A 21,500-nucleotide genomic window follows, 5' to 3' on the forward strand; every position below is an offset into this window, starting at 1 on the left:
AATAGTGATTCAATCATGCATATATGTGTTATAAGGCAGTCAAAAAATTTATAGTGATGAAATCATGCTTATATGTGTTCTAAGGTTATCAAAAAACTTTCATAGAGATTCAATCATGCGTATATGTGTTATAAGGCAGTCAAAAAACTTTCATAGCGATGAAATCATGTTCATATGTGTTCTAAGGTTGTCAAAAAACTTTTATAGTGATTCAATCTTGCATATATGTGTTATAAGGCAGTAAAAAATTTTCATAGTGATTCAATGATGCATATATGTGCTATAAGGCAGTCCAAAAATTTTATAGTGATGAAATCATGCTTATATGTGTTCTTAGGTTGTCAAAAAACTTTCATAGTGATTCAATCATGCATATATGTGTTCTAAGGTTGTCAAAAAACTTTCATAGTAATTCAATCATGCATATATGTGTTATAAGGCAGTCAAAAAATTGTATAGTAATGAAATCATGCTTATATGTGTTCTAAGGTTGTCAAAAAACTTTTATAGTGATTCAATCATGATGTATATGTTATAAGGTTCTAAAAAAACTTTCATAATGATTCAATCATGAATATTTGTATTCTAAGGTTGTCAAAAAACTTCATAGTGATTTAATCATGCATATATGTGTTATAAGGCAGTAAAAAAACTTTCATAGTGATGAAATTATGCTTATATGTGTTCTAAGGTTGTCAGAAAACTTTCATAGTGATTCAATCATGCATATATGTGTTATAAGACATTCAACTAACTTTCATAGTGATTCAATCAAACATATATGTGTTATAAGGCAGTCAAAAAACTTTTATAGTGATGAAATCATTCTTATATGTGTTCTAAGGTTGTCGAAAATCTTTCATAGTGATTCAATCATGCATATGTATTATAAGGCAATAAAAAAAATTCATAGTAATGAAATCATGCTTATATGTGTTCTAAGGTTGTCAAAAAACTTTCATAGTGATTCAATCATGCGTATATGTGTTCTAAAGTTGTCAAAAACTCTTAGTGATTAAATCATGCATATATGTGTTATAAGGTAGTCAAAAAATTTCATAGTGATTCAATCATGCATATATGTGTTATAAGGCAGTCAAAAAATTCATAGTGATTAAATCATGCTTATATATGTTCTTTGATTGTCAAAAAACTTTTATAGTGATTCAATCATACATATATGTGTTCTAAGGTTGTCAGAAAACTTTCATAGTGATTCAATCATGCATATATGTGTTATAAGGCAGTCAAAAAAATTTATAGTAATGAAATCATGCTTATATGTATTCTAAGGTTGTCAAAAAACTTTCATAGTGTTTCAATCATGCATATATGTGTTATAAGTTTGTCAAAAAGCTTTTATAGTGATTCAATCATGCATATATGTGTTCTAAGGTTGTCAAAAAACTTTCATAGTGATTCAATCATGCATATATGTGTTATAAGGCAATCAAAAAACTTTCATAGTAATTCAATCATGCATATACATGGTATAAGACAGTCAAAAAATTTTATAGTGATTCAATCATGCATATACATGGTATAAGGCAGTAAAAAAAATTATAGTGATTCAATCATGCATATATGTGTTACAAGGCAATAAAAAAATTTCATAGTGATGAAATCATGCTTATATATGTTCTCTGGTTGTCAAAAAAAATTCATAGTGATGAAATCAAGCTTATATGTGTTCTAAGGGTGTCATAAAAATTGTATAGTGATTCAATCATGCATATACGTGTTCTAAAGGTGTCAAAAAATTTCATAGTGATTCAATCATACATATACTAGCTTGAAATCTAACAATATGAAATAAATGACATGAAACTTTATACCGGATGGGCACCGAAGCTCATGTTGAATGCAGACGAAGTTACCTTGTCCCGAAAAAAGTTGCACAACTCAATATGGACAAGGTTGGAAATAGCTTCATGTAAAAAGTCACACATTGTGTCATAAAGAAGCTAACGAACATCATCCTAAGAAATAGCAAGGTTAATCGGACGATAGGAGTTGATGCTGACGGGAGAACTCTGAGAGCCCTGGCTGCAAGAGGCAACGATTGGTGTGGTATTCGTGTTACTCCCAAACCCGAACACACGGCCCTTTTTGGGTTCATAGATTGTAGTTACCCATTGTGCATGATCAAAAAGTGGATGCTGAGTGGAGTCATCGTCATATCGCTCTACCATTTGTTACTCGTACGACTCCTAAAAAGTAATGATTATAATATGAATTAGTAATTAAGAATTACAATGTTTATGATAATATAATTCATGGTAACTTGTATATTACAATATTTATTAATACAACAAATGCATACCGTTGTCGCTCTCGCCTTCTCTAATATAAATGTTCCCGCGCTCCTAAGTTTATGTGTTTCAATAAACACATCTTTATAAGGCACAGTGCCTCATTTTTTTGCTTCTTGTAAGGTTAAATGAAAAAAAATCAATTAAAAAGTATGCAGAAATACTTATAAATTTGACAATATATATTGATGAGTTACCATTTTCTTCTGGTGGCTCCCAAAAGTCTTAGATCCACCTGTGTGTAGATGGGCATCAGGCATCTTTGCTTGGTTTTGTGCAGCCTTTGCTGAGCGGTTTCGAAATTCATGGCTCGCCCACTTGTCGCACATTGCATTCCAATAATCTATCCTGATAGTAGAAGGGTCATGGCCCTTTTACTGCAGTTGATCATCTATCCCACTAGCTGCTTTTATTGTTGCAATCTTTATATTGTGCAGCATATCAGCAAATTGGCTGGCAGCCACCTTCTGCCACACTAGCCTCGCATTTTGCTCCTCCTTCATAGTTGCGAAGCGATTCGAAGCCTAAAAATAATTTTAGAAAGTTAGTACACATGACTATAACAAAAAATTAAATATAAAATACATTAACTATGATAAACGATTGTATACCATGAATGAGGATCATAATCTATCCAACACCTCCTTCGGGTACTCTTTCCATTGAGTGGTCGGTCCTGAAAGATGTTGAACTAGTGACTTTTTAATTTCTCGTATTACTTCTTGTGGCTCGAACCTCATGCTGCACATGAATTAGTACACATTAATAATCGACTATCGATATATACTATTTATAAGATAAGTATTGGATAAGTGATAATGAAATATTTACGGTCGACTATCGATATATACTATTTGAATGAGTCATCGTGTGTCATACTGAGAAGACCCTGCATTCGGCGTTGTCTCATGATGTGTATGAGTAGCTGGTGTAGGTGGGTTATGTGCAGGCGAAACATCATCTACAGAACAATGAGTTAGAAATTCACACAATGCACATTTAAACTAATCAAGTATACATTTATTTAAATGATATACCTATCAAAGCATTACGTGAAGACGAAGGCTGAGACTGACTATCACTGAGATGGGATCCTACAAAGATGATTAACAAGTAACAATTTTGTTATCAACATATAAGCAAAAACATAATGAATGCCTATATTTAAATATAACACAAAGACATCTACCTAATGATGTCCCACAACCTCTACTTGGTCCTCGACCACTGTAACCTTCACGAGCCATATTCTAACAAATAAAAATACTATTTGGATCAGTTACATAACTCTTGATCTTAGCATGGATATGACATGTGCATGAAATATAAAGATTTAAAGGTCTTACATGAATCAATTTTATAACTATGCATGTACATGCTAAGTATGCATGGAATGTAACATGATATGCAATTGCATGAACATGAATACATAATCAAATAAAAAATAACTTCATGCAAGCATGGATACAGTCACATCAAATATGATAATGCATTCAAATCACAATAATGCCAAACATGTACCTGCAGCAAACACCATTCATATATTCAAGCGACACCTCATTATCAACTATCCTACGGTACATCCATTTATGGTTTACAGTCATTTTGTCTTATGATGTTACAAATATTATCCTAACCAGTTAAAAGAGAATCATAAGAATGCTATGTGGTTTATAAAATTGTTATAAATTCTTGTTTGGTGATTATTGGTGAGCAATTTTTTTGTTTCAGTTAATGCACAAATTTTCTTCCCCTCTCTACCATAAACATGCTTAACATAAAATGCAATTTCATGAACTATTATACATGCATTGATAATTCAATATTTTTGTATGTAACACCATCACATCATATTTACACACATCACAAGGATATTCAGAAAGATGAAATCACACTCACAAACACGATACATTCAATTTAAACATGTTTTCATGATACAATTTTACATGGAATGCATAAGCAAATTCAAAATAACTTCATACAAGCATGGATAGTCATGTCAAACATTTCAATACATTCAATCATTCATATCACAACAATATCAAACATGTACCTACAGCAAACATACTTCAATATCCCACTAACTACTATCATGCCTAGCATGAAATCAGAACTACACAAATAAGAGCACTTCTATTCTCATACATTCAAATCATGCTCAACATGATCTCCAAACTCCAGCAAACATTCCTAGATATCCACAACTAAGTGAGTGTGTGAGCAGGAAAGTGTTGCATCCAAGAAAGTAAATAACATGTGATGTGCTTGCATCACTTACTCACCACGGGCATTTACCCAATTTGCATGCTTTTGCATTTGCATTTTTTTTCTTTCTTTTCACATAGCATTTTAAGCCGCATGCGATGCTTAGCATTAAGCATCGCGCATTTTGCTCTGCTACGCACCTGTAATGACAAAGACTACCAGCCAAAGACAAAGGCACAGGCAGGGAGCTTTGCCCCGCCCTGCCTGACGAAAGAGGAACACGACAGAGGGTAGAGCCCCCTCCCCCTGTCGACAGAAGAACCACTCAGGTAGGGGCTTCGCCTTCCCTGCCCAACAAGAAAAGACCACAGCAGAGAGGCAGAGCCCCTACCGGTCAGAGAAACAAAGTGGATAGGGGGCGAAGGGGCTCCGCCCCCTGCCGACTGAAAGAACCAAGGACAGGGGGCTCTACCCCTTGCCGACCAAATCAAAACAAAGAAGGAACGGGGGAGGGGACGAACCCTCCCTCGTAACCCAAGCAAGAGGGAGGGAGTCTCGGCCCCTCCCTTACGAAGAAGGACAAACGGGAGGGGGCTGAGCTCCTCCCTCAAAATCAAAGAAAATGAAGACATGGAGAAGAGAGAGGAGGTCTCGACCCTTCTCTTACGAAGAAGGAGAAACGGGAGGGGGCTGAGCCCCTCCCTCAAAACCAAAAAAAAGAAAACAGGGAGGAAACTCGATCCCTCTCTAGCGAAAAAGAAAGAACGGATGGGGCAAGGGCCTTGCCTCCGCTTGCTAGAAACACCCAGGCAGTAGGGGCAAAGCCCCTACCGGTAAGAAGGAATGAGGCAGGGGCCCAAAGTCCCTGTTGAAAACTGTCACAGGCGACAGGGGGTGTCCCCCCTACCGACCTGTCAGAAAAATTGGCAAGGGCTTTAGCCCCTATGGACCGACCATGGTTTGTCGGCAGGGAAGAACAACAGGCCCCTGCCGGTCGACAGAAAAGAAAGAGAATGACAAGAAGTAGAAGAAGACACAAGAGAAAGAGAGAGGGGGTGAAAGGTTACCTAAAAAGGGGTCGGCGAGAGGGAGACCATCGACGTCAGGTGCAAGCGACAGGCGAGGTGTGTGAGGGTTTGACTATGAGAGTCGAGCGAGGGAGAGGGTTTGGGGTCGATTTGAAGGAGAGAACTCGATGGTCGACGGTTGATCGAGGGAGAGGGTTCGACAATGTCAAAAGGTGAGTGAGGGTTTAGGGTTGGTGGTTGGCGGCAGCACACAGTGGCGAGAGAGGCGAAGTGAGGGAAGAAGGAGGAGGTGAAGGAGAGAACTCGGGCGGCGGGCAACGACTACGTGCGAGGGATGAAACAGAAAGGAAAAGAAAGAGGCTCACATTAGGGTTTTAGGGGAAAAATTAGCGACAAAAAAATTTTGTCTCAAAATCTATCGTCAATTAGTAACAGAGTAGCGACAAAATTTTTTTGTCGCTCATCCGTCGTAAAGTTATGACGGATTTTGAGACAATTTTTTTTGTCGCTAATCTGTCGCTAATAAGCGATGGATTTTGAGACAATTTTTTTCTTCGCTAATTCTGTAAATAATTTCAATTTTAGGGACGGTTAGTTTTCTCTAGCTAATCCGTTGTAAATTTGTGACAGATTATTTTCATCGCAAATTTTTGTCGCTAATTAACATTTTTCTTGTAGTGTAATAGATATAAATATATATTTAATTCATGTACAAAACAAATATAATATGCATTTTATGCATATAATATATATAATATATAATATATAATATAAATATATATATATAATATAAAATAACCTATACAAGTCAAGTCAATCGAACTTGCCATGTTCGTGCTTGGCTCATTTACTTAAACGAGCTAGCTAATAGTTTGCCTTGCTTAACTCAATTTTTGAGTCGAGCTGAGCTAAGCCAAATGGCAAGTTGATCATTTTATTTTTCTGTACTAGAGTATGTGCCCACCTTAGTTCAAATTCCTGGCTTGGCCCATGTTCACAATGCTTTACTTGGAACCATTATTGGTCTGGAGAGAGAGAGAGAGAGAGAGAGAGAGAGAGAGAGTCAAGTGGAATGTCATCCCCATTATACCCTAACTGGGAATCTCACTGATGCAAGTTGTTTTGATTAAATCTGAACCCATAAAGACATTGAGAGCCGTCAATTTCATGGGAATCAGCCATGGAATGCATTTTAAAGGAAAAAATATGGTTTTTAAATCAACAAATTTTGGCATTTTATAGTCATTGGTTTTCTTAATCATCAGAAAATCCTAAACAGAGGTCAGATTTTGGTGATTCAAATGTTGGTATTTACTAAATGGGCAGCTTAGATTGCATTTTTTTTTTTTTTTGCTTTTTTTTTATGACAAAGAACCCTCAGAGAGGAAAACCCCGGGTGAGGCCCATGACCACCCTGCCTTATGTGGGTTCCATCAAACAACTTGCATCAATGGGATCCCAAGATGGGTTATCAAGATAGGGATGACACAGGGGATGCCTGAAATTGAATTGGGGAGAGACAGAGAAAGCAGGGCTTACCTATTGTTTGTGCAGAAAGGGACGAACGCACAAACACTATCCAAACAAAAACATGGAATGGCTAAAAAAATGGCACATAAACAACCTTTTGGCGGTCAAGACCACTGCTAAAGGGTGTTTTTTATGCAATTTGCGTGAATCGAGGAGCAGTCACACATCCATGCCACATGCATTTATACCATTCTCTCTCTCATTCTCTTCCTTTATATATATATATATATATATAGAACTAGAGTATGGATCACTTTTTTATATTTTTTAAATGTTTTTTGAATCTAATAGATTGTGATTTATAAGGTTTGTTACGTAGAAAATGAGTTTTGAATAATAAAGGGTTTGGGGTTTGTTAAGGGTTTCAAGAATTAGCAACCCACAATCTACTAAAATTTTATGACATATTTTTAAATCAAAATAATATGATCCAAGGTTTAATCCATAGAAAACAAACCATGCTAAACACATTTACCTTGTCAGATTGAGTCAATCACTCCTGAACTTATGATTTTCAGCTCAATAGTTTTGTGTTTTCAATAGCATCAAATATTAACTATATATATGTACACACACAATTGGGTGTAACAGTGGATGCTCAATCGTTCAACCATTTTCGTTCATTTATTTTTTCAAGATTTGGGGTCTTTAGTTGTGGTAAAGACTGCCGCTAAAGACAGTTTTTTTTGTTTAAACAGGGGTGGGCGCGTATGTGATAATGGTGCTCCACTGTTAGGACCTAGTGTATGTATATATAAGTCACTAGAATATGAGAATTAGATTATGAACCAAGATTTTCATGAGTTCTTTTGTTTTTTTCTTAAATCTCACCATGTGAAATCATTTGATTGTGATGGATAAGCAGGATTTTCAAACTTGAAAATTGACAGCTCATAAATTTTGTATTTTTTTAAGAATTCAAAGATCACATTTTTTTTACCAAAAAAACATTATCCAACAATGGAACCTTAACAAATGAACTATATCGAACATATTTAATTTGTAGGGTTGGATTTGCAATAAAAAGTATGAAATACTTAGTTCACACTCACTCTCTCTCTCTCTCTCTCTCTCTCTCTATATATATATATATATATATATATATATATATATATATATATATATATATATATATAGAGAGAGAGAGAGAGAGAGAGAGAGAGTGCAAGAGTCGGACATCCCTCGATTCAACCTTTTGCATCCCAAAAGAATTGGACAAAAGCACGAGGAGAGACACATTTTGTCCTCACCCCACGTTTCTTGCAAACAAGGGACAACCCTAAAGAGAGGTGCAATTCATCTAGCAGATGAGCACATCCCGCCAATCAAACAGCACCTAAGGGTATGTTTGATGGCATGTTCCGCGGGACGTTGTGGCCATCAAACCTTGGACATGGTTGACGGAAGTAATGTGTCAGACGCATCTTATTTTGAGTATGATTTTTGCTCCCCCCCCCCCCCCCCCCTCCCTTGTTACGGTGAGAACGGGGACGTGAGGGGCGGTGTTGAAAAAAGAGCCTCTCTCTCTCTCTCTCTCTCTCTCTCTCTCTCTCTCTCTCTCTCTCTCTCTCTCTCTGTGTGTGTGTGTGTGTGCGCGCGCGCAAGCCGGGCATAGCAATTGGTGACTAGCCATGCCACCAGTGACCTTCTTCTTCTTCTTTTTTGTTTCTTTGATTTCCATTATGCAGGTTTTTTTTCATTGATTAGGGTTCTTTTAATTTTTATTGATTTAAACTTTGAATCAAATTTCTTAAATTAAGGCTTTTTACAGTTATTTTGATTAGTTTTTTTTTATTCTGATTGATTAGGGTTTTGAATCAAATTTCTTAAATTAGGGCTTCTTGTAGTTAATTTGATTAGGGTCATTTGTTTAATTTTTATTGATTAGGGCTTTGAATCATTATTTTTTTTTAATTAAAGCTTTTTATAGTTAATTTGATTAGGGCTTTTCTTGTATTTGATCAAAAATTTTTTTGTTAGGGTTTGAATTAGGTTTTTTTTATTTAATTTTATGTTTTTTTCTTATAGTTTAGGGCTTTTTTGGTTTATTTATGATTTGCTTTATTATATTTTAAGTTTTTATGATTTAATAGGGTTTGCTAATTTGATTTTTTATAGTTAATTTGCTTTTAGGGTTTGATATTTTTATGATAAACTTTCTTATTTTTTCTCAAATTACTCAAATTGTTTTTTAGTTTTTAGATCCAATTCGAGATCTATATTCGGAGCTAAAATCTAAAATAAACATGTTAAAACACTCATGTGATTGGGCGGATTGAGTCATACTATCCAAAATGAAGTTATCTGACCCATTATCTGTGTGTGTTCATTTTGTCCACACACAACCTAAAACAAACATTGCACACAAGGAGAACAACTTATTATACAATCAAAACAAACATTGGACTTAGTACAGTTGTTACAGAATGAGTGTTTTGTCTGTTCATTCCGTTCAATCCTGGACAAGTCATCAAACAATCTCTAAGGGTCTGTTTGACACCGAGACACCTCATCTAGGACAATTCATCCTCGATGAGTGTGTCCTGGACAAAAGAGTTGGACCCCTGGGGTGTCTCTTTTGTCCAACCAAAATGTGATGCAAGGGTCAGCTGCATTCCATTTTGGCAGGACAAACTTGTTCCACATTTGGTGGTGCCCATGGGGCCCACACGGGAGGGGACAGAACTGTTCGTACGGACTGTTCTGTCCCACCAATCAAAACACCCTCTGAGGGTAACTTGGCCGTTCCTTCGAGCCATACAAGATCGTGTCCAACCCAGATGAGTTTCACTGTTTGCCCCGTCCAAATCTCAAGGCTCACCAATCTAAATCGTGAGATGAGTGGACCCTTTAGCCTATGTACCGTTTGTCTGAACAATGAGGAAACGTATTGATGACAATTCTGTTGCGTTTGAAGACTAATCCTTGACATTAAAAAAAAGACTGATTTAGCTCCATCTCCGGTATAACATGTTATTGTATAACAAATCCAAGATAAGTAAAACTCTAAAGTCTAAACATGTCGCATTATGCATGGGCTTGGCTTGTCTAGCAGGATCTCTTAGTGCACGCCACCTTGTGTTGAGGCATTGCAAGTTCGAATCCCAATGGTATAGTTGTACAACTGGTAGGGTCTGCCTAACCCCAGTTTTCTGTTGAAAAAAGAAATATATATCGTTTGGCTAATGATTCAGCTGTATCTGCTGATACCGATACTCAAGTGAATCGTTCTATATCAGAAAAAAATAATAAAGAAACATTGTGTCAATCAGAACGTGATGCGTGTTAAAACCATTAAAACAATATTTAAAATTTATTCTAAAATTAATTTTTAGTATTTTTTACATTTATTAAAAAATAGCAGATTCAGGGATCATGTGTATCGATTTTCTACCAATACGATATGTATCCGCCGATAAACACCAATACCCACAACAATGGTTTTGATGATCGCAATGGGCGCAACATAATCTCGTGAAGGTGGTTGATGAGGAAGGATTCAAATAAAGGTGAAAGGTGTTTTGGTAAATTTTCCTCTTAAACAACCATGGTAAATTCTAAACCAAGGTTAATTGAACGGTCCTTGACATAAGGATGGAACTGTCCCAACGTTATGAAACAGAGGGCGGTTCTTGGCAAAGCAATAAGGCAGGGATGGATTTGAGAATGGCTTATAAGGCATAGATGGTTTTGGAAAAAAAAAAACTTGTAAGGTTATTTCCACTCCCCCCAATAAAGACACTATGGATGCGATCTAGACTTGGTTCCTGCTTGTTGCCATATCCTGTCCTTGGTGAGCCTACATGGTGCACGATAGTACAAATGCAGATCTTGTCTGAGTTTGGGTGACATTGTCAAGGAGATTATTTGGCTGTTAAACAAACAGCAGCAGCATTATCTAAAAAAGAGCTTTTCGCATAATCATCCCTACCTTATGGATGATACCAAAGAACGTTCCTACCTCATTCGATTTCCCAAAATCAATCAGACAAATGCACTCTTACGTCTATGCTTGGAAAGCTTGGCCAAAAAAAAAAAGGGGATGATTATGGAAAAAGGATATGGAAAGGACGGTTTTATGGCTTGTCCTACAAGGGAGAAAAAAATCTGGAAGATCCACTTTCCAGTTCTTTTTTGGACTAGGTTAAAAAAAAATTTAAAGAGACTTTTCCAATCTTTAAAAGATAGCAAACGTTGGCAAAAATAAAGGACCAGGATAACCACATTGATTAAGATCAAACTAAAAGCAAGCTTTGAGGATCGTAAGATGGGAATCATCTTGAGACTCCGGTGTGGGTATCGCTTGAGGCTAATCAGCATCATTTTCATATGACAAATCCCTGTTAAAAATCTAACACGCAATCTAAACTTTGAAAATGTAAACCCTACTTTGGAATATCTAATCTTGCAAGTCCACCTTATATGGGATATAACAATTCAAGGCATAGGCTTCTTCTTCCTCAAGAAAGTTCATTTCACCAATATTGGCAAGTTAAGGACATAATTCTTCGAAAAAGGTAGTGGATATGTTTTAAGTTTCGTTATAAAAAAAAGAATGAAAGAAAATGAACACTTCCAGGTTGTTATAGAAACACTTCAGGTGGAAGCAACAAAGCATGAAGATAGAATCATGGCCATGCTCCAGAAAGAAGAGCATGGCATTGGATCCCAAAAAGAGTCTGAAACAGCTTTATTTACTCCTTGACTTAATGCTTAAGCATCACCTGAGAGGTGGGAGGGCGGGATACTGTCAAACGCTGGGTGGTGAGATTAGCAATCTCACCCAGCGTTTACAACCACAAACCCCACCCCTCTTTACTGTAGGACCCACAGATGGGTGAGGTTTGTGGTTGTAAACACTGGGTGAGATTGCTAATCTCACTCAGCGTTTGACAGGCCCTTTCCACCAGGATCCGCTCTCCCTGAGGGGCGCATATCGAACATGATTTATCTGAGGAACAATAAGGGACACACACAGTAGAAAGCAGAGATCAAATCAAGCTAAAGTATCTATAAATGCTCAAGGAAAACATTATGCTAACAATATCCAAAAAGAATCCACTCAACATAGAAAGTTTTTGCACTTTCAAATTGCAATTTGCTCTCCATCAATTGGACAAAATTTTAAAGACAATTCGATTGTGAATACTAGAGCATCTAGAAAAAGGGGGACCAGATGCAAAATATTAAGTTGAAGTAGTACGCACTCTATGCTGCTTCTGTGATGGGATACTCGAACACAACGTCTTTCCCCGAGAGCTTCCTGTAAACTCCAGAAAAAGTTTCCAGTTTGTATTCGGTGTTGTTTCGCTCCTTGGGGTCTAGGTAAATCTGCCATGATATCAGTTAAAAGATCAGCTACTTTGAGATTTTTCACAAAAAATCAGTATCTTAATGTGTTAAACTTTTTCCTTTCTTTGTAAATTCAATAGCAAAATGGAGTCAACAAGATATCAGACTTTGTTACAGTGAGGTACAGACCTTGATAATCTTAGATCCATCGAGCCGGTACCTAATGCGCTTGCCAACAATTTCTGCAGGATAGACAACATCTTCCAATATGGCCTCATGAACTGCAGTAAGTGTGCGACTCCTAGGCCTCACAACTGCAGAACCCTTCTTGGGAGGCCGCAGGATTCTTCTTGTAGCAATGAAGATAACATCCTGTTTTAGAAGGGGGAAGGACAAAAGCAAATGTGCAAGTTCGTCAGCCAATGTTCTGGCGAAACCACACCAAATCCTAGGAATATTCTCACGATATCAATAAACTTAAAAAATAACAAAAAACAATACCTGATTCTACTCCACAAATACATAAGGAAATAAAGAAAATGATTCAAAAAATAAAAAGTTGTTTCAACTTGGAAATGACGATCCTTTGGGACAAAAACAAAGAATTTGGCAATGACAACCTGGTAGCACAAACAACAAAGATACAGAAATACACCATATATGCATACAACCATGCATTGGTAGGTTAAACAAATGGCCAAACACAAAATTACAACACTGAATGTACATAGATAACCTAATAAAGTTAAACAGCAACATAATAAGTGAAAGCTTATAAAAGCTGTCAGTGGCAAAGAGAATCAGCATTGGAAGAAGAAACCAAGAGAGATCATCAAGCACTAGAGATATAGTTATTTACACAAGTTACAAAAATCTGCCTGGATCTCTATTCTGCTTAACAGCAAACTGAAAACATAAAAGACTAGAATGACCAAAATAAGCCGAACAAGAGGCAGTGAAAGAACTTACAAAGGAATGTGACTGACATCAAGACTTAGCATGTAACAGGAATAAATGGGAAAGTAGAACTATGAACTTGTCCTCGTGTAGGGCAGGGCCAAATGATGATAACTATGATAATGAATCAACATCAAATGTAGAAGTTTCAACTTCAAACAAAGAAATAAAACCATGGGCATATGAAACAAATGGCAATGCTAAATAATGTACTCTAGATACAATACTTTATAAGGCTATCTGCAAGGTAGAGTATTCAGGATCCTACTTCTATGAGTCTCCTACTTTAGACACAAGAAAAATAGCTGTCTTCATAAAATCTCTTCATTGATCATTACAGCAGAGTCCAGACAAAAAATAACATAATTTTGTGTATTATATTCATTATGAGAAAAAACCATAATGTAGTTTCAGTCCAAAACAGACCAAGTGAATCTGTCATCTACCATAAAGTTGTATGAATGAAAAAACAGGAAAGCCAGATTCAATTAAATTATTGAATCATTCTTGGTGGCATTACAATCGTTTAACAGATGTTTTCATTTAAAATGTGATAGAAGGAGACTGCTCAATCTAAAAGGAAAATTCAAGAATGTGAAAAATAAAAAGGTTCAAAGAGAAAGCACCCCCTTGGCTTCAAAATGACAACTTTATCTATGTGCAGACTTGGGATCTAGTTCAAAACCAAAAGAGGAAAATTTCAATCTTATCTTTGGCTCAACAAACGAACAAACTGTGATTGCAATTCTAGGCACCATCCAAGCTTTAAACAATTTGTTTGCATGTTAATGCCTAAGATTAGTGCTTCATGTACTAGATCCTTAGGAGTATAATCTCTTGACTTATTCCAGCTACACATCTCACAGACTCAAATCACTCAATGAACTCAACAACCACATGAATGTCATGATGATATATCCAAACAAATTACTTATGCCTCACCAGGAAAGCAGGTACACTAGGCCCATGCATGGACAATTACAGACAAACAGAACCATGATAATAAGAAACCTATTATGAAGGGAAATGAGAAACACGGCTAAGTGGAATGACACAAAAGAAACATGCTTGACAAAGAAGGCAATGCTGAAAGCATCAATTTCATTGGCATTCTTTAATCAGCATGATGATTCATATTATTGGGATTTCATATGCCTATGCAAGATAGACTCTCCATAAAAAAAAAACATCGTGGCTGCAAAGGGATGGAGTAATTTGTTCTAAATCTAAGCACCTAAATTCAGTTCTAGATTAACCTTATGGCAGTCATCAGTATTCACGAGCTCGATTCAATAGAGAAAAGAAAAAGGTAAAGGAAAATCAAACCATATTGGAAAAGTAGCACATTAATCCAACAAATATAGAAGAGATCCAATATTGGCAGAGGTTCACCTTCCCACTGAACTTCTTTTCAAGCTCTCGCACAAGTCTCACATGAATCTTGCGGAAAGCCTTACGCAGTCTGTAAGGAACATGAACCACAACTGCCTTCCGATTGCCAGAGATGTCAATTTGGCTTCATCCCCCCCAAAAAGAAAAAGGAAACAAGATGGAAAGAAAAATTAGTGCACGATTGTCATAAAGAGCCCAAAGCAGCAAGCAACCAAAAGTCCTTACACAGCTGAGTTGATGAAAAGATCCTTAAGATCGCTTTTCAACTCCTGGTTGGTGTTCTCCAGATCAAACAAAGCCTGAAAAAAAAGTAATGTTTGTGATTGAAGAGCAGAGTGGTGAAGACTCCAAATGATGACAATGTAATCACAGTTCAGATTCTTAACCTGTGCAACTGTCTCCTCAAATTCAGAGGGCTCAGCACCCTTGTCTTTCTGAATTTTCCTCCTAGCAGTATACATCTTAACTACTCTAGCTCCTGCAATTTAAAATGTTAATAACCTATATTAAATGTAGAAGTAGAACTTAGACATGAAAACAATAAACAAATGTCTTAACATATGAAAACACTCAACAAATATATTAACATTTTGGTTAGGTGAAAATGGACGTCAATACCAGGACGTTAGCACGCCAAGCTTATGCAGGCAAAGCAGACAGTTCAAGGTATTGGATTAAAAATCTAGTCTTTTCATTAGTTAGGTGAATGAGGAAATTGGCCTTATCATTCTTTACCTAAGATAGTAAACACAAAAATTAAATTGATCTTACTCAGGCACACACACGTGCATACACATATGCAAATTAAATAACACAGCAATCGCCAAAATATTGACAGTAGTTAAACTAAGTCACAGGGATTCGGCCAACCGGGTGTCGCACCCGCGTCGACGGCACCCGGTGGGGTCAACCGGACCCTGGGTGCGGTCAACGCAGATAGGGTCACTTGTGTACAAATTTAGGTCTGGAAAAAAAATCGCCCGATGTTTTATTGGTTGAGAGGAGGAGGATTAGGACCATAATCCTCACGAGCCTCCCTCCTAAAGCTGACGCCGACATCGTCCAAGAAGCCTTTGCCGACGCAGATGGTCTCCGACTCCTTCCGGCTGCTCCTCCTCAGTTATCAGGTACGTCTCTCTCTCTCTCTCTCTCTCTCTCTCTCTCTCTCTCTCTCTCTCTCTCTCTCTCTCTCTCTCTCTCTCTCTCTCTCTCTCTCATTGTCTCAAACTCTCACTCGCTCTCTCACTCTCACGAGCTCTCCGTCACTCTCACAGTCTCTCTTCTCTCACTCTCAGTCGCTCTCACTGTCTCTCTTCTCTCAGTCACTCTCACTGCCTCTCTCTCACTCTTAGTCGCTCTCTTTCTCACTCTCACTCGCTCTGTCACTCTCACAGTCTCTTCTCTCTGATTTGTATTATACGTGTGTCATTAGCATGATCTAGGGTTTTTATTAATAAGTTTTGTGGACATTTCAAAAAAATTTCAATAATGTTATTTTGGGGTTTTGGGCATTCCAAAATTTTTTCAATAATGTTATTTGGGGATTTTGGGCATTCCAAAATCTCTCGATGAATTGATGATGCTATAGAGGTATATAGTTAATGAAATTTGTATTTATTTTTTGGGGATCTTTGACTATTTGATTTTGGGGTTTTTTATTCTATGCTAAAAATTAAAATAGGTTTTGTGGAGCTTGAACAAATGAATGGATTTTGACTATTTCATGCTAACTGTTAAAACTTCAAAATTATATATATATATATATATATATATATATATATATAATTTTTTAAATTTTTGCCCTGCCGCACCCCCGCACCCAAGGTTTTTTAAAGTGCCGCATCCCCGCACCCATGTGACATAGTAGTTAAACTTTTAATCACTGTAACAGTGTTTTTTAGTATAGATGATCCTTATGTGACAGCAGGAGTTCAACATATAGATGTCCAGAAAGAGAAGACGTTAGTAGTTTCAACATCAAGTCTGTCCAGAAAGAAAAGACATTCTAAAATACAGACATTACCACTGTATTTTGACCATTAGCAAGATCTTGACACAATGAAGATCTCTTTGAAACTGTCACAGGGACTCTTCAACTAGGTGCCGCACCCGCACCCGATGCGGTCAACCTGACCCTGGATGCAGTCAACGCACCCAGGGTCATTTATGTCCAACTTTTGGACTATATATATAATTTTTTTTATTTTTGCAGCACCCACGCACCCAAGTTTTTTGAAAGTGTCAACCCCCCCCCCCCCCATGTGACATAGCTTTGAAATGTCCTGGAGATATCAAGCATTGCCCTATATTTTGACCATTAGCAAGACCTTGACACAATGAAGATCTCTTTGAAATGTCCTGGAGATATCAAGCATTGCCCTATTTCTTGAATGCATGCAGAACAAATATAATTATGTGTAATACCCATGCAAAAACACCCAGGCTTCCTATATACAAACTTTCCTTCCATTTCTTCAAAAAAACACGACCTGTATTACAACTCGATTTAATCAGCATTCGTATCTTGCTTCAATCGTAAATGACCTTGGTATAGGTGGGTCTTCCAAAAGTATTCCCCAGAAATTGATCCCTCTACAGATCCTTATAAGATCTAATATATAATTCAACAATACAATTTAATGCAAAAACGATACGACCCAAATATTAAGTACATGTAAGGTACCCATGAGATAAGCAAAACACCATGATTCCGTTTTTCAGGCTTCTGTGTTCCCCATGGTCGTTTTTGAAGAAACTCAAGCAAGCAACACAAGCGGTCGACTAAATACTCAAACAACACAACTACTAAGCGGGAAAAAAACGCCAACCTCAAAATCGCATATCAAGATAAACACCCAGCACACTCCCGCGAGAGATCAAATAAGCAGTTTTCGTGAATTCGAGGAGAAAATGACAACCGAATTAGACAAAGTATGCCAATACATACAAATAGAGAAAATCATAATGAGACGAAAGTATTGCAGAAATTAACAGGAAAAGAGAACGAAACGACACGATTCAATCTCTATTAGCAAAAAAAAATGCCACCATCCCCAAAAAAAAACGACAAAGAAAAACTCAAAAATCGAAACGAGATTGCTTCATGAAAGTATTCTACAGAGAGAGAGACCTGAATTGACGCACGAGATGAAGGAGGTGAGGGAAGGGATCAAAAAACCCAGAGAGGGTTTTGCTTTGCTGCCGCAGAGGAGACGAAGGAGAGGGAAGATAAGGAAGAAAACTCCGCCTCTTTTATCAACACAACCCTTCTAGGGTTTCTTCCAGTTGGAAAATTTATTTGACTAAAATACCCTCCCATTTGGGGCTGGATTTATCAGCTTTCTTCCGTGTTTTTCTAGTCTTTTTAGGGGTAATGTTGTTAATTCATATCAAACCTTGTCGCCTAGGGACTTCCGGTTTTATGGATTTTCAACGGGTCGAATAATGACCCGAAAACGACTTCATTCACTTGTGATCTCGTTGGCGAACGACTAAACCCCAGGTGTCAATGGGTCGGTTTTGATCCGGACCCAAACAATACCCTAGGGTCAGGGATTGGTGATAAGCAAGAAGGTCCGATTAGAATCTAGGTCGGACCTGAAGTGTGCGATTAATTAATACATGGAGCTGGGTATGGTTTGTAAAATTTCATACCAAACCCAGGCCCCACCCGAGTTTCGACTAAGATATCTGAACCAAAGCCGACATGTTGACACCCCAATCTATAAGAGCTGCAAACCGATTGGATACAATCGGATATCTGACTTGGGTCCGGTATGTTATTTCTGGATTTTGATCTTTTAAGCATGGTTGGCATTATCGGGAGACTCGGTATCATATCGGACACATGCAACTTGGCGACTCGGACGAGTCAACTTGGTGACTTCGGGTGAGTCAAGGATTTTTATTTAATTTATGAAAAATATATAATATGTACTTTTATAGTATAAGAAATTTTAAATTAATATATGAGTGTGATTTATTACATATAATAATACATGTAACTTGAAAATTTTATGGTGACAAATATTGGCAATATTTTCATAATATCACAAAAAGATTAAAAATATGTTAGTTCATTATTTTAAGTTGTACAATGACATGATATATGCCAAATATCATGATATATTTGACAAAATATAAATTTACTTAAGATACTTATGTTCTACATTTATGAAAGTATCATGATATTTACTTAAGATATTTTGTAAGTCTAAATTTACAAAATATAAATTTAACAAATATCATGATATATTGACAAAAGGTAAACAAGAATCGGCAATGGCTGACTTGGTTGATTATTGGCTGACTGGGCTGAGTCAAAAAATTGACTTGATCTAGTTTGGTCCTAACGGAGAGTCATACGCTTTTTCTGACTCACTTAGGGCCCAATCCAAGCCAACTCTAGCGAGTCACAAGTTGACTCACCGAGTTTGCCAACTATGCTTTTAAGTAAATTTTGAATGTACATTCAGATCGGATTTGGACAATCACATTATTTTCAGATTGGGGTCGGATTCAGATTAGCTTTTTTAAGTCAGATATGGAATTGATCTGAATCAAAATGTGACCATATTCCAAGTTTTTGTTCTGTTTTTTTCGATCTCATATTACCACATGTATTTTGGATTCAAATTCAACTTTACCTCATTGGATCTGACTTGAATCAGATTTGGATTTAATATTTATATTCTGGATTCAGATTCTTGATCTTTCAAGATCTGGACCAAACCGGACCCATTTTCATCCCTACTTGCTAGGGATGTAAACCATTTGAATTTGGGTTGGATATAGCAATACCAAATACTACTAATTAGATACTGGTTAATCAAACTTGGATTTAGATTCAGATTCATATGAGAAAAAGCTAATATTGAATTTAAAAATATTGTAGCCAGACTTAGAGATCCGTTGGAATCAAATATGCCCTTATGAAATTTAAATCGAATTCAAATCCAATTATTAATCAGATTCATTCTTCTTAACCAAGTATGACTAATCGGATTCAGAATCGAGTCTTATATCAGATCAATCTGAACCTTGACATTTGTACCCCTCACCCACCAGCCGGGTTGCATCCCTCTGGCAAGACATGTGGGTTTTGGACTGCCATGTTCCTTCAGCTTGGTAACATTCACGAGTCGTCCTACCAAATGAGCGATGCCTTAACCCTCACTTACATCGCATTGTCTGGCCTCTGGTTGGTAAAACAACCCTTGAGGTCCTATTACACCTAGCTTCAACCTTGTGACCAAGAATTCTGTTCGTGGGTTTTGAACTTGTGATGACCTGTTAACTTGGTGGCATTCATAAGTCTCCTTTACCAGATGAGCTGAGCCCTTGTGGGCATCAATTTGCAAGACTGCTCATTTATGAAGTGAAAATATTTTCATCAAAGAAAATGCAGCCTTATTGATAGGGATGGCAGTGGAGCGGGGGAAAACGGGGTCCCACCCTACCTCGCTCTGTTTGGACCAGGGATGGAGGACATGAAACGGAGATGAAGGCGGAGATTGAGGTTAAAATCAAAACCGGTGAGGAGATGGACTTACGCTTCCCTGCCCCACCTCGTCCCCATCCCGATCCTTCTTTAGGGACGTCAATGGACCGAGGGGAAACGGGGTCCCTCCCTGCCTCTCCCCGTTTGGATCAGGGATGGAGGACATGAAACGGGGATGAAGGCGGTGATAAAGGTTAAAATCAAAACCCATGCAGAGATGAACGACAAGATTTTGAGAGGGGGCAGGAGTGAAGACCTTGTCCCCCACCCTCGCCCTGGTCCACTGCCATCCCTACTTATTGGACTTCAGTTACTGTCAAGCGTTTGAAGCAGCGGTTCACTGTTGACCCAAATGAATAAAGGTGTAGACATGTTGACCCGAAAGTTAATGTAGTTAATATTTAAGGTATAGACATGTTGTTCCCTTGCAACTTACATTGTACAGTTGCGCTTAGAGTCTGTTTTGCTTTTGTTGAGTCTGATGTAAGCTTCCCGATTCAGGTGAATCAATATCCCGAAGGAGCAACCCGTATAATTGAACTGTAATAGCCTGCGGGCAAAATTGTGAATGAAGTAAATGCATTGAGCTTTCTTTTGTTCACCCTCATTGTGATTGCTTCTTGTGATTGCAATTTCTCTCCCTCAATTCTCTCTTTCTCTCTTGCTCTCTTGCACTCTGATTACAAGCTTCTGCAACCGGCAAGCGAGCTGACAAGTAGGTTTGCGGCAGTGAGGAGGGACCGTCGCGCCGCGCTGGCCCATTGAAGGAAATAGGCCTGTGACAAGTGGTACCAGAGCCCGTTCTCGTGCTGAGGAAGGGACTCCAGAGTCGGTGTCGACAGACATGCCGACAGGCTGCGATTTGTGAGCAAGACATCATGGCGCCTTATCAAAACTTGCGCAACACCAAAGGCAAAGCAGTTGCTGAAGCTGAGGAGATAGGTTCACCTCGGGGTCAAGAAGAGTTGGCTGCAACTGTTAACAAGCTGGTGGAAGAGGTGACTTCGCATGAGGAAGCGATTTCACGAGCATGTGAATCATTCAATGTACTGAATGATGCGGTGGCGAGTCTGCAAGAGCATGTAACCTTATTAATGGGGTAGGTCACTTCGTTGACGACTACAGTAGTCGACTTGCAGACTGAAGTAAGGGAGCTTCAGTTGAAGAATTGTACGTTGCAGCGGACGGTGATCCTAAATGGCGAAAATTATGAGAGGCCATCAAGGATTGATGTGCCAAGACCCGCAAAATTCAATGGTTCTCGTGACAGCAAGGTCATTGAAA

The 21,500-nt window shown here is 37.7% G+C and overlaps 1 protein-coding gene across 1 annotated transcript; it reads right to left on the reverse strand.

The window, feature by feature from the left end:
* Positions 1-12,066: 12,066 nt before the first annotated feature.
* On the reverse strand, positions 12,067-17,955 carry LOC149840731 (small ribosomal subunit protein eS7-like). The gene is made up of 6 exons (XM_090003288.1): positions 17,847-17,955; positions 15,103-15,194; positions 14,942-15,015; positions 14,717-14,840; positions 12,557-12,739; positions 12,067-12,406 (listed from the first exon to the last, which is right to left on the reverse strand). The coding sequence occupies exons 2-6, from the start codon at positions 15,175-15,177 to the stop codon at positions 12,284-12,286; spliced, it is 579 nt and encodes a 192-aa protein (XP_089859414.1). The 5' UTR covers positions 15,178-15,194; positions 17,847-17,955; the 3' UTR covers positions 12,067-12,283.
* Between the last annotated feature and the right edge of the window lie 3,545 nt (positions 17,956-21,500).

This window comes from Nuphar pumila, chromosome 4 (genome assembly GCF_984573655.1).
Source record: "Nuphar pumila chromosome 4, dmNupPumi1.hap1.1, whole genome shotgun sequence".
Taxonomy (NCBI): Eukaryota; Viridiplantae; Streptophyta; class Magnoliopsida; order Nymphaeales; family Nymphaeaceae; genus Nuphar; species Nuphar pumila.